Genomic DNA, 10,331 nt, shown 5'->3' on the forward strand with positions numbered 1-10,331 from the left:
CGTGCCGGTTCTGTACCGGGGATTGCTGGGGTCTCTGCCCGGTCCCGTGCCGGTTCTGTACCGGGGATTGCTGGGGTCTCTGCCTGGTTCTGTACCGGGGATTGCTGGGGTCTCTGCCCGGTCCCGTGCCGGTTCTGTACCGGGGATTGCTGGGGTCTCTGCCCGGTCCCGTGCCGGTTCTGTACCGGGGATTGCTGGGGTCTCTGCCCGGTCCCGTGCCGGTTCTGTACCGGGGTCGGTCTCTGCCCGGTTCTGTACCGGGGATTGCTGGGGTCTCTGCCCGGTCCCGTGCCGGTTCTGTACCGGGGATTGCTGAGGTCTCTGCCCGGTCCCGTGCCGGTTCTGTACCGGGGATTGCTGGGGTCTCTGCCCGGTCCCGTGCCGGTTCTGTACCGGGGATTGCTGGGGTCTCTGCCCGGTCCCGTGCCGGTTCTGTACCGGGATCGGTCTCTGCCCGGTTCTGTACCGGGGATTGCTGGGGTCTCTGCCCGGTCCCGTGCCGGTTCTGTACCGGGGATTGCTGGGGTCTCTGCCCGGTCCCGTGCCGGTTCTGTACCGGGGATTGCTGGGGTCTCTGCCCGGTCCCGTGCCGGTTCTGTACCGGGGTCGGTCTCTGCCCGGTCGCTCCGCGGGCTCCTCTCGGCCTCCGGCCGCCAGGGGTCGCTGCCGCCCCCGCCGCCCCCCCGCCCCGCCCCGCCCCGCCGCGCGGGGGCTGCCGGGAGCGGCGCGGTGCCCGCTGGGAGCAGGTCACCATGGCGGCCCGTGTCCTCTCGGCCTGTGTCCGCCGCCCGCTGTCCCGCCCGCCGCCCGCCCCGCGGCCCGCCGCGCTCGGCACCCTGCGGCCTCGTCACCCGCCGCTGGCGCTGCCGGGGCCCGGCGCGGGCGGGCGGGCGGCCCGGCGCTGCCCGCTGCCTCCCGCTCTCTTGCGGGTGCCGCGGGCGGCCTGGCCGCCGTGCCGCCGCTTTTCCGACCTGCCGCCCCTCACCCTGGCCGACATCAAGGACCGCGTCCTCTACGTCCTCAAGCTGTACGACAAGATCGACCCGGAGAAGGCGAGTGCGGCCGGGCCGGGCCGGGGGGCTGGGGGCTCCGGTTCAGCGCGGGGCTGCGGCTCCCGCCGGGGTGAGGCGGCCGCGGCCGGCTGAGCCCCGTTCTTTCTCCCCCCCAGCTCACCGCGGAGTCCCACTTCATGAAGGACCTGGGTCTGGACAGTTTGGACCAAGTAGAAATCATCATGGCTATGGAGGACGAATTTGGTAACTCGGAGTGGCGCCTGCTCGCGCTCGCTGCTGCCTTTTCTGGGTGATTCAGGCTAATCCCGAAGCGCAGCTGCAGCAAATAGTGCTCGCTCTCCCCTCTAACGTCGCCTTTTCCCCGATGTAATTACAGAAAACCGTGCTGCCCGCAGCGAGGAGCCAGGGGCCGGTGTCTGTCTGTCTGTCTGCCTGCAGGCAGGGTCCCAGGGGGGGCTGGGGGTCGGGCACCCCACACCCCCGTGTCGCTGGGGAGGGGCTCAGCAGCGTGGGCATGGGCTACAGTGCCTTTGGCACAAAGGCTGCACCTGGAGCTGGCCGTGGCTTCTGCTTCTGAAATCACAGATAGTCCAGGTTTTTCCTCAACAGGGTTACTTCAATCCTCAATACTTGATGCTACGAGGAAAAAGAGGGTGTTTTTTCCTTATTGGCTTATATCCCAAGTTTCCTTTGACTTCATTTTGGACTTCATGCCACCATTTAAAGCTCATAAATTCTGGCGTGCGTGCCTAATCCGTCACAGTGGCTCGTGAAAGCCCCCGGGCTTTGATCATTCCCTGAGCTCTGGGCAGGTGCTTCACGTCCAGAGTGTTTGCCAGCGCTCTGTGTTTAATCCACTCACCGTGTGCCGTGCCTGGCACGTTGGTGTGTGGCCGGGAGGAGCAGGAGGAAAAGTGTCGATGTTCCAGGACATGTTTGTGGGCGGTTTTGCTGCTGAGAGCCCCTGTGCCCCCCGGCTGCGGCGCTGCACGAGCTGGTACTCAGCCCCAGTTCTGCCTCCGAACTGGGGGGCTCCGGCCCGCCTGGAGTCACCACGAGCACCCCCTCCCCTCGCACACAGGGGGCTCCTCCTCCCTGTCCCACTCTGGGAACCCGTGGCTGGGAGGGAAGAGTCGCCCCACGCCCGGCACCCCCCGCCCCAGCCAGCCCTCACCGCTTCCCTCCCCCTCCCTCCCCGTGCCCTGGGATCGGGCTGAATGGGCGCGCTTTCTTCCAGGATTTGAAATTCCCGACGGAGATGCAGAAAAGCTAATGTGTCCGCAAGAGATTGTAGATTACATCGCAGATAAGAAGGATGTTTATGAATAAAACCAGCTCTTCAGAGGTGAGTAAGTGGGAGTGTGCTCCCGCGAGTGTCCCGGGTGCTGGGGGGAGCTAAGGGCGTGGGGCCGGGCAGGCTGTGGGGAGTGGGTGCTGTGTGTGGGGGGGTGGGTGCTGTGGGGAGGCTGCAGGGCTCCTCCATCCCACCCTGCACAGCCCTCAGCCACGGGAGCTGCAGCAGGAGAGGGAACGGGCAGGAGGGGGTGATTGGAGCGACGGGCTCGGGGGGGCTCGGGGGCTGCTGGGGAAGCGAGCCGCTGGCTCCACTTCCCTGTGTAGGCTTCAGCCACCTGAGCTCGTCTTGTCTCTGCCTGACCCGCTGCTTCAGGGCCTCAAAATGGTAGTCGTCCGTTGATGAAATGTTAAATATGTGGATTTTTTAACAGGAGAAGTCCCTACCGCTCGGCCTGGGCTGGTGTCAGTGGGTATGAGTATAAGCGCACACGCTGTACTGTTGCTGCTTTCATCGGAAAGTTGTCCTTGGACGTTGTATTTAAAGCTGTCTGAATGTGTTGTCCTTCAAAAAGAAGAAAAAAAAAAAAAAGGAATAAATATACAAGACCATTGTTGTGTGGAGGGCTTGTCCCTTTCTGGGCGGGTCAGTGTTTGGGGGGCGAAGGACCGGTCAGGGCTGAGGAACCGGGGGCTGCGGGGCGGGGGGCTCCCCCCGGCCTGGCCGGGGGGGTGTTGGGGTTCCTGGCCCCCGGGGTGTGGAAGCGCCGGCGGCTCCGGCCCCAGGCTCTGCGCCCGCTGCCCGGGCAGCTCTGTCCCACAAACCACCCTCCTCCGTTCGCCTCGGCAGCGCTGGTGAGAACGCGTCCTGCGTGCCAGGTTTCCGCTTGCCCCCTGGAAGATAACGGGGGGAACGATCTCTGGGCTGCCAAAAAGCAAAATCGCATCCGTGCTTCTGTAAAGCTCGCTGCTCGCGGCACGGGAGCCTCGCTTTAGATCTCTCCCAGGACAGACACGAGTTATTTCTGGACGCTGCACAGCGTTTCCTCCGAGCCAAGAACCGCTTTTGTATGTCGGAGGCGCTGCTGGGCTGTGAGCTAAGGAAGTGGGGCTCGATAACGTGTCCCCCCCGGGCAGTCGGGGGGTGGCGGAGGATGGGGGACAGACCCGGGGAGGACAGACACAGCCGGGGCCCGAGGGGGTGGGCTCGGGGCAGCCCCGGGGCTGCTCCTCGCTGCTTTTCAAATCCCCCGCGGGACCCCCGCGAGCCCCGAATCGCCCCTTCACCCCCACCGGCTCCTGAAAGGTTTCTGTGAGCAGCCTGCGCGGCGGAACGGGGGGCGCAGGGGCGGGACTGGGTGGTTTTGGCCACCGCGGCTGGGGCGGTTCCGAGGCACCGGCCCGGCCCCGGGAGTGCCGGTGCCCCCGGGAGTGCCGGTGCCCCCGGGAGTGCCGGTGCGCGGGTGGTTTCACTTGGGTGGGGGGGCCCGGGGGATGACCCGGTGAAGGAGCCGCAGCCAGAGCAGCCCGGAGCGGGCGGGGGCCGTGGGGGCAGAGCCCTGGCCCGGCCTTACGGCTTTGCTGGAACCGGGGCGGGTGGAAGCGGGACCCGCCGGCGCCCAGCCGGGCTCCCGTCCCCGCAGGCACCGCACCGAATTGGGCTCGGCGCCGGTCCCCCCCAGCCCTGGCTCTGCCCCCCACCACCCCGCCCCGGGGCTCCCGCACAAGCTGCCGGTGGGGCGGGCCCGGGCCGGGGGCTGCGGCTCCCCGGTGCCTCCGCCCCGCCGCAGAGGGGACGGGCGGGGGCTTCCTGCCGCCTCGGCATTGCCGCCAGCGCCATGGAGCGGCTCCGGTTCCCGTTCCCGCGGCTCCCGCGGCTCCTGGCCGCCGCAGGTGAGCGCCGGGACCCGCCGCTGCCTCCCCCCGCGGAGGGGGGAGGGGGGGGGGCCGCGGCCGGTGTAGCCCCGCGGGCTCGGGGCTCCGCGGCGGTGGCGGGGCCGGTACCGGCAGCGGGCTCGGGCGGGTCCGGGCTGCCCGGTTGCGGCGGGGGGGGGGGGGGGGGGGGGAGGAGGGCGGGGGGCGGGTGTCACCGGGACCCGCCCGGGAGGGGGGGGGGGGGTTCAGCCGCGGGGGGGGGCGGACACGGGGGGACGCGGCTGCGGGAGGAGGAGTGGGGTGCTGGCGGGGAGCGGGGCCGGCGGGGGTCGTGGTGACCCCAGCTCCGGCCCCACCACGGCGAGCGACCACCCGCCCGAATGCCTGGTGACCCTCCCGCACCCCCCACCCCCCCTCCCCGGGGACCCAGAGCCCTGGCCGGGGCGATGGCTGGCACTGGCCTGGTGGTGGCTGGCACTGATCCGGCACTGGTCCGGCACTGGCCTGCTGGTGGCTGGCACTGGCCTGGTGGTGGCTGGCACTGGTCCGGCACTGGTCCGGCACTGGCCTGCTGGTGGCTGGCACTGGCCTGGTGGTGGCTGGCACTGGTCCGGCACTGGTCCGGCACTGGCCTGGTGCTCTGCCCGGGGACCTGGTGTTGGCCCGTGGCGGCTCTCGGGTCGGTGGTTCGGTTCAGGGCAAACCGCCCGTTCCCAGCACGTGCCGGTGCGTGGCACGGGGTTCGGTTCCGGCGGTTTCCGCCGGGTTTTGGGGCGTCCCTGAGCATCTCCTCGGCAGCGGGGGGAGGCAGCTCCTGGGGGCGGGGGGGGACACGGTGCTGGTGCCTGTCACCAGTGCACAGAGCTCTCCCCTCTCTCCCCAGTGATCGTGGAGTGCTGCGCCCGGCTCTGCCCCGGTCTCGGCACCGGGACCGGCTCCGCCATCCCCTGCGCCCGCCCGGGCGAGCGCTGCCGCACAGGTACCGCCGGGGCCACGACCGTCCCGTCCCACTCGTCGCCCTTCGCCGTGGCACCGCGTGCCGGCCACGTGCGTGGGCGCCGCGCTGGGGCCCGGGGTGCCGGCCGTGGGGCAGCCCTGCGCAGCGTCTTCTGCCTCCGCCCGCAGGTCCGGAGCGAGGAGCTGGCACGGGGCCCGCGCCGACGCCGGAGGCCGTGGGGCAGCCGCGGACAGGGGCTGAGCTGCCGCCCTTCCCTGGGACCCCCAACGGGACCGCTGAGCCCCCCAGCCCCCCGGGGAGCCCCCAGGCAGGCGGGGAGGGGACGGGGCCCACGGCGTGGGGTGGAACAGCCACCCAGCACCTGGGGCTGCTGCTCGCTGCTGGCAGCGAGGGGCCGTCCCCTCCCCCAGCCCTCGGGTCTCCCCCCGGGACTGACCCCGCAGGAAATGTGACGGCGGGAGGTGCCACGACCCCGCAGGGGACCCCATCGCATTCGCCGTCCTCTGCAACGGTGCCCGGCTCTGCTGGAGGGCAGGGGGGGACCCCCAGCACCCCACCGGGATGGAGCCCCACCGGGACAGGCCTTGCGCTGAGGCAGGGGGGCTCACACAGCCCCTCACCCCCAGAGCCGTGGGCTGGGGAGGGCCCAGGGGCCACTGTCTCACGGGGTGACAGCAGCAAGGGGACTCACCTGAGCGTCTCGCTGGCCAAGGACAGCCCTGTGCCGGGGACGATGGGGACGTCGCCCTTTGTGGGGGGGCTGCCAGGGCTGCCAAGCCCCGCGGGGACAGAGCAGGGGACCCGGCTGGGGCTGCCGGGGGAAGGACGAGGCTCTGATTCCCACCCGGGGCACAGGACGGACATTGCCTGGCAGGGTCCCCGCTCTGCCCCTCGCCCCTCCTCGCCCTCCCTGGGGACTGGTGGCCGTGGGGACCCCCCAGCCAGCACAGCCCAGCCAGCCACGGCGACAGGCCCAACCTCACTGCCTGCTGCAGGCAAGGGCTTGGGTTTACCTGTCCCCACTGCCACAGCCGGCACCCCAGGGGTGACATCCCCCAGCCCGGGGGGAGCCCTGGGCCCGACCCCAGGGCTGTTGGGGCCACCCGACCCAGAGGGTGCCCCCGAGCACAGCCACGTCCCCCTGGACCAGACCTGGCAGCCCCCCACCTCGGCGGCCCCGGGCAGCACCGCTGTGGCACAGAGCGGGGGGGCACACGCCAGCCCAGGGCCCCCCCATGCCCCCACAGCCCCACAGCCTGCCCCAACCTCTGCAGCGCCCACGTCACCGACCCCACGGCCCTCCCCGGGGACCAGCTGGGGTGTCCCGGGGCTCAGCCCCACTCTGGGCACCCCCTTGACAGGGCCGTCCCCGCGGCACCAGCGGCCCCACACTGGCGTGGGGGACGGTCCTGCTGAGAGCCCCCAAATCCTGGGGGGGACCCCGGTGGGGGTGGGTGATGCCAGGCCCTGGGCAGCGACCACCCCGCCGAGCTGGCAGCTGGGCAGCCCGGCCCCCCCCTCAGCCCCTGGGCCCCCCCAGCACCTGGATCCATCCCAGGCTTCATCTTCCCTGGGGCCGGCGGCTGCTCTCGGGGTCACCGGCACTGCTGTCACCGCCAGCACGGCACCGCTCGGTGCCAGGGGGACGGTCCCACCAGAGCCCGGTGCTGGGGTGTTTCAGGGGGCTGCAGCAGGGCTGACGTGGGGGCCCCCAACTCATCTGCCCACCATGGCACCAGCGCCTCCCCAGCAGCCCACCGATCTCCCCGGGACCCTGGGCCATCGTGGGGGCCCCGGGTCCCCCCCAGCTTCGGGGGACGCAGAACTGGTCCAGCCGCCGAGCAGCCCCGGAGGGTGGCCGGATGCTGACACCCCCCAAGTGACACCGGCCCCTGCTGCGGCAGGCAGGGCCCCCCGGGTGTTCATCGTGGAGGATCAGCCACCCCTCCTGAGAGGTGGGTCTGGTGGGGTTGGGACCCCCGGCCAGGGCACAGTGGGGGGAGGAGAGGCCCCATGAGCCATCAGCATGGGGGGGGGTCAGTGGTGGTGGCCCCCAGGGCAGGCAGTGCGGGTCCCTGTCATGCTGATCCCTGTTTCTCCTCCCTTAGCATCCCTCCTCCGCATCCCCTGCGAGCTGGTGCTGGACATGGGGTTCGTCCCTGCTCTGCAAGACCCCGGCTCCCACGAGCGCCGGGGGCTGCTGCACAGCTTCAACCGGACAGTGAGCGTGGGACGGGGCTGGCTGGAGGGGGGGACTGGGGCGGGGGGGCCGCACCTGGGGGGCCACCCTGCATCACCCTCAGCTTCCTCCCTGCACAGGTTGTGCCCCTCTTCATGTCGGTGCCGGGGTTCCTGAGGCTGGAGGTGACGGGGATCAGGTAGGTGCCTGCGCGGCCCCGCAGCGTGCGCTGCTCCCCGGGGCGGGGTGGGTTCCACACGCTGCGGAGCCGGGGCGCAGGGCTGGAATTTTGGGGGGGGGGGGGTGTGGGAGGTCGGACTGTTGGCGGGGTGTCCCCCGCAGGGAGGGCAGCGTGGTGCTGCAGTACGACGCGCTGTTCGCGGCCGAGCGGGTGCCCGCGCCAGGGCTGGGCGCGCTCCTCGACGCGGCGCTGGGCTCCGGCAGCGCCCGGCCCGGGCTGGCGGTGGGCACGGCCCCCGTCCTGCGACACGTGGCTCTGGGTGAGTGCGGGGCCTGGGTCACCCCCGGCCCCTCCTGCGGCCCCCCGGGGCCGGGTGCCCGGCCGGGGGTGATCGCAGGGTTGGGCACGTTGCCTGGCCCCGGCTCCCCGCTGGCCGGGGAGGGGGTGGCACAGCCAGACACCCACCCCCCCCCCACCTCGGCCCCCCCCCCCCAATCTATGCAGAGCGGCCGCTGGACCCCTGCGCTCTGCTCTTCGCCTGCCGGGCCGGCTTCACCTGCGTGGCCGGGGCGGACGGGAACGCCACCTGCACCTCCCTCTGCCACCGCGACTACTGCAAGAACCACGGCATCTGCACCCACCCCCGGGACCGCGGGCCCCTCTGCCAGTGAGTGCCCCCGGCGCCAGCCCTGGGGGGCCGGCTGCTGCTCCCCACCCCCCGGCGGCTGATGACCCCCCCCCCCCCCCCCCTTTGGCGCAGGTGCCCCGTCGGCAGCGATTTCTGGTTCGTGGGGCTGCGCTGCGACTACCGGGTGACGCAGCAGAGCTTGCTGGGGGTGGCCGCGGGGGTCCTGCTCAGCATCGTCCTCCTGGGCGCCGTCGTCGCCGCCGTCGCCATTCGGCGGTTCAAGGCGCTGCTGCTGGAGGCCAGGGCCGAGCAGAGCCGCAGCAGGTGGGCTGGGGGGGCCGTGGGGTGGGGGGGGGGGTGTCGACGGGGTGGGGGGGGGCTGGGGTCAGTGGTGGCGCTAGAAGGAGGGGATGTGGGGTCGATGCCCTTCAGCCCCCTCCCCAGGGGGTGCTGGGCAGCAGCTCCAGCCCCACACGTGGGTGCCCGCGGGGGGGGCACGCAGCCCATCCGGGGTCAGGGGGGGCCGCGGCTCGGGGGGGAAGCTGGGGCTGAGCTCTGCCAAGAAAAACACGCTGCGGCGGCTGATAGCGACGGGCGGGAGGTGCCGGGGCCGGGGGGGAAACCATGTGCGGGAACGAGGAGGGGGTGGTCCAGCCCCCCCGGAGCCACGGCCGTGCCCCCCGGCTGGGGGGGGGGGCGGTGGGGGGAGCAGGGCTCCGGCACAGCCCCCCCCCCCCCAAACGGCTCCTCTGGGAGGGCTGGGGGGGCCGCGCTGCCCCGGCCCCGCTGCCCCCCCCCCCCCCCCCCGGCCAGGCTTTCGTAACGTGCCGCGGGGGAGACTGTTCCCGAGGAAACCACCCCAACATCTGCGGGGCCGCGGCCAGATGTTGTCGGGTGTCACGGGCTCTGCCCCCACCCAGGGCGCGGGGCTGGGGCCCTGCCCCTCAGCTGTGAAATTTGGGTGGAAACCGGCGAGCTGTGCTTGCAGTGGAGTCCCGGGGAGGGTGGGGGACCTCGTGTGCGTGTGCACGCGTGTGCGTGTGCATGTGCGTGTGTGTGCATGCATGTGCGTGTGTGTGCATGTGCATGCATGTGCATGCGTGTGCATGCATGTGCACGTGTGTGCATGTGCGTGTGTGTACATGTACATGTGTGTGCATGCGTGTGCATGTACATGCGTGTGCGTGCATGTGCGTGTGCGTGCATGTGCATGCGTGTGCATGTGCATGTGCGTGTGTGTGCATGTACATGCGTGTGCACGCCTGTGCACGTGCGTGCACCCCCGGGCGCTGCCGCAGCCCCCCCCCCCCGCAGCTACCGCCGGTTCTGCCGCCTGGACGACCTCTCGGCCCGGTACTGGTCCCGCTCCTGGTTGCCCTCGGCCAGCTCGCTGGACAACCCGGCCTTCAGCAACTCGGAGGAGCTGCTGCACCTGCGGATCCTGGACAGCGGCTGCTGCGGCTGCCGGGGGGACGCGGCCGCCAGCGCCAGCGCCAAGCAGCGCCCGCCCGCCCGGCCCAGGTACCGGGGGGGGGGGGGGGTGTGTGGGGGGGCTGCTCTTCCCTGTGCTCCCCCGGCGGGGGCCAGGGCTTTGGGGGGCACAGCAGCCTGCCCTGGCCCCGCTGCTTTGGCCCGGCGCTGGCCCCCCTCTGCTTGGCAGCGGTGCCCGGCAGCTCCGACTCTGCGGCAGCCGTTGGCGCGCAGGGAGAAATAAGGATTTTTTATTTTATCCCCCCCCCCGCTAAGGAGCTTTGTGTGAGGGGGACAGGTGTAAGAGGAGGAGGGTTCATACCCGCACTGGGGTTTGTGCGCTACGAGCCTTTCATCACCTGCCCGGGGCAGAAATGGAAGAAGGGCCCTGGCAGTTTCCCGAGCAAAGGGCTCCAGAGCCGGGGCCCCCCCGCCCCGAGCACACCGCCCAACTCCCACGGGGCGTTTGCGGAGCGTCCCCCCTCCTCCCCTTTCTTTTAACCGCCGGTTTCTTCCCAGTTCCCATTACGCCTGGGACACCAGCTCCAGCACCATGAACGACCCCATGGTGGACTCGGGAAAAGCCAGCGATATCTCGGTGTCGAGCTGGCCGCTGGAGCCCGGGCAGTGGGGGCCCTTCCCCCTCCTCCACCAGCTCTCCAGGCAGCGCCCGGTGAGCAGAGCGGGCCCGGGAAGGCCCTTTGGCATTTGGCTCCTACCCCGGGGAGCGCTGC

The 10,331-nt window shown here is 71.2% G+C and overlaps 2 protein-coding genes across 2 annotated transcripts in view; both read left to right on the plus strand.

Moving 5' to 3' along the window:
• Positions 1–713: 713 nt before the first annotated feature.
• On the plus strand, positions 714–2,918 carry NDUFAB1 (NADH:ubiquinone oxidoreductase subunit AB1). The gene is made up of 4 exons (XM_042798653.1): positions 714–1,052; positions 1,169–1,256; positions 2,251–2,358; positions 2,741–2,918. The coding sequence occupies exons 1-3, from the start codon at positions 753–755 to the stop codon at positions 2,340–2,342; spliced, it is 480 nt and encodes a 159-aa protein (XP_042654587.1). The 5' UTR covers positions 714–752; the 3' UTR covers positions 2,343–2,358; positions 2,741–2,918.
• Positions 2,919–3,830: 912 nt separating this feature from the next.
• The window catches only part of LOC116965303, a 7,194-nt gene continuing 693 nt past the window's right edge, over positions 3,831–10,331 (plus strand). The window contains exons 1-11 of the mRNA XM_042798889.1: positions 3,831–4,199; positions 5,065–5,160; positions 5,307–5,890; positions 6,821–7,094; positions 7,248–7,360; positions 7,459–7,517; positions 7,661–7,818; positions 8,004–8,166; positions 8,260–8,451; positions 9,442–9,648; positions 10,117–10,270. Of these exons, the coding sequence (XP_042654823.1) occupies positions 4,145–4,199; positions 5,065–5,160; positions 5,307–5,890; positions 6,821–7,094; positions 7,248–7,360; positions 7,459–7,517; positions 7,661–7,818; positions 8,004–8,166; positions 8,260–8,451; positions 9,442–9,648; positions 10,117–10,270 (2,055 nt within the window). The 5' untranslated portion in view covers positions 3,831–4,144. The remainder of the gene's footprint in view (positions 4,200–5,064; positions 5,161–5,306; positions 5,891–6,820; positions 7,095–7,247; positions 7,361–7,458; positions 7,518–7,660; positions 7,819–8,003; positions 8,167–8,259; positions 8,452–9,441; positions 9,649–10,116; positions 10,271–10,331) is intronic.

This window comes from Tyto alba, unplaced genomic scaffold (assembly GCF_018691265.1).
Source record: "Tyto alba isolate M040663 unplaced genomic scaffold, T.alba_DEE_v4.0 Super-Scaffold_28, whole genome shotgun sequence".
NCBI classification, from domain to species: Eukaryota; Metazoa; Chordata; class Aves; order Strigiformes; family Tytonidae; genus Tyto; species Tyto alba.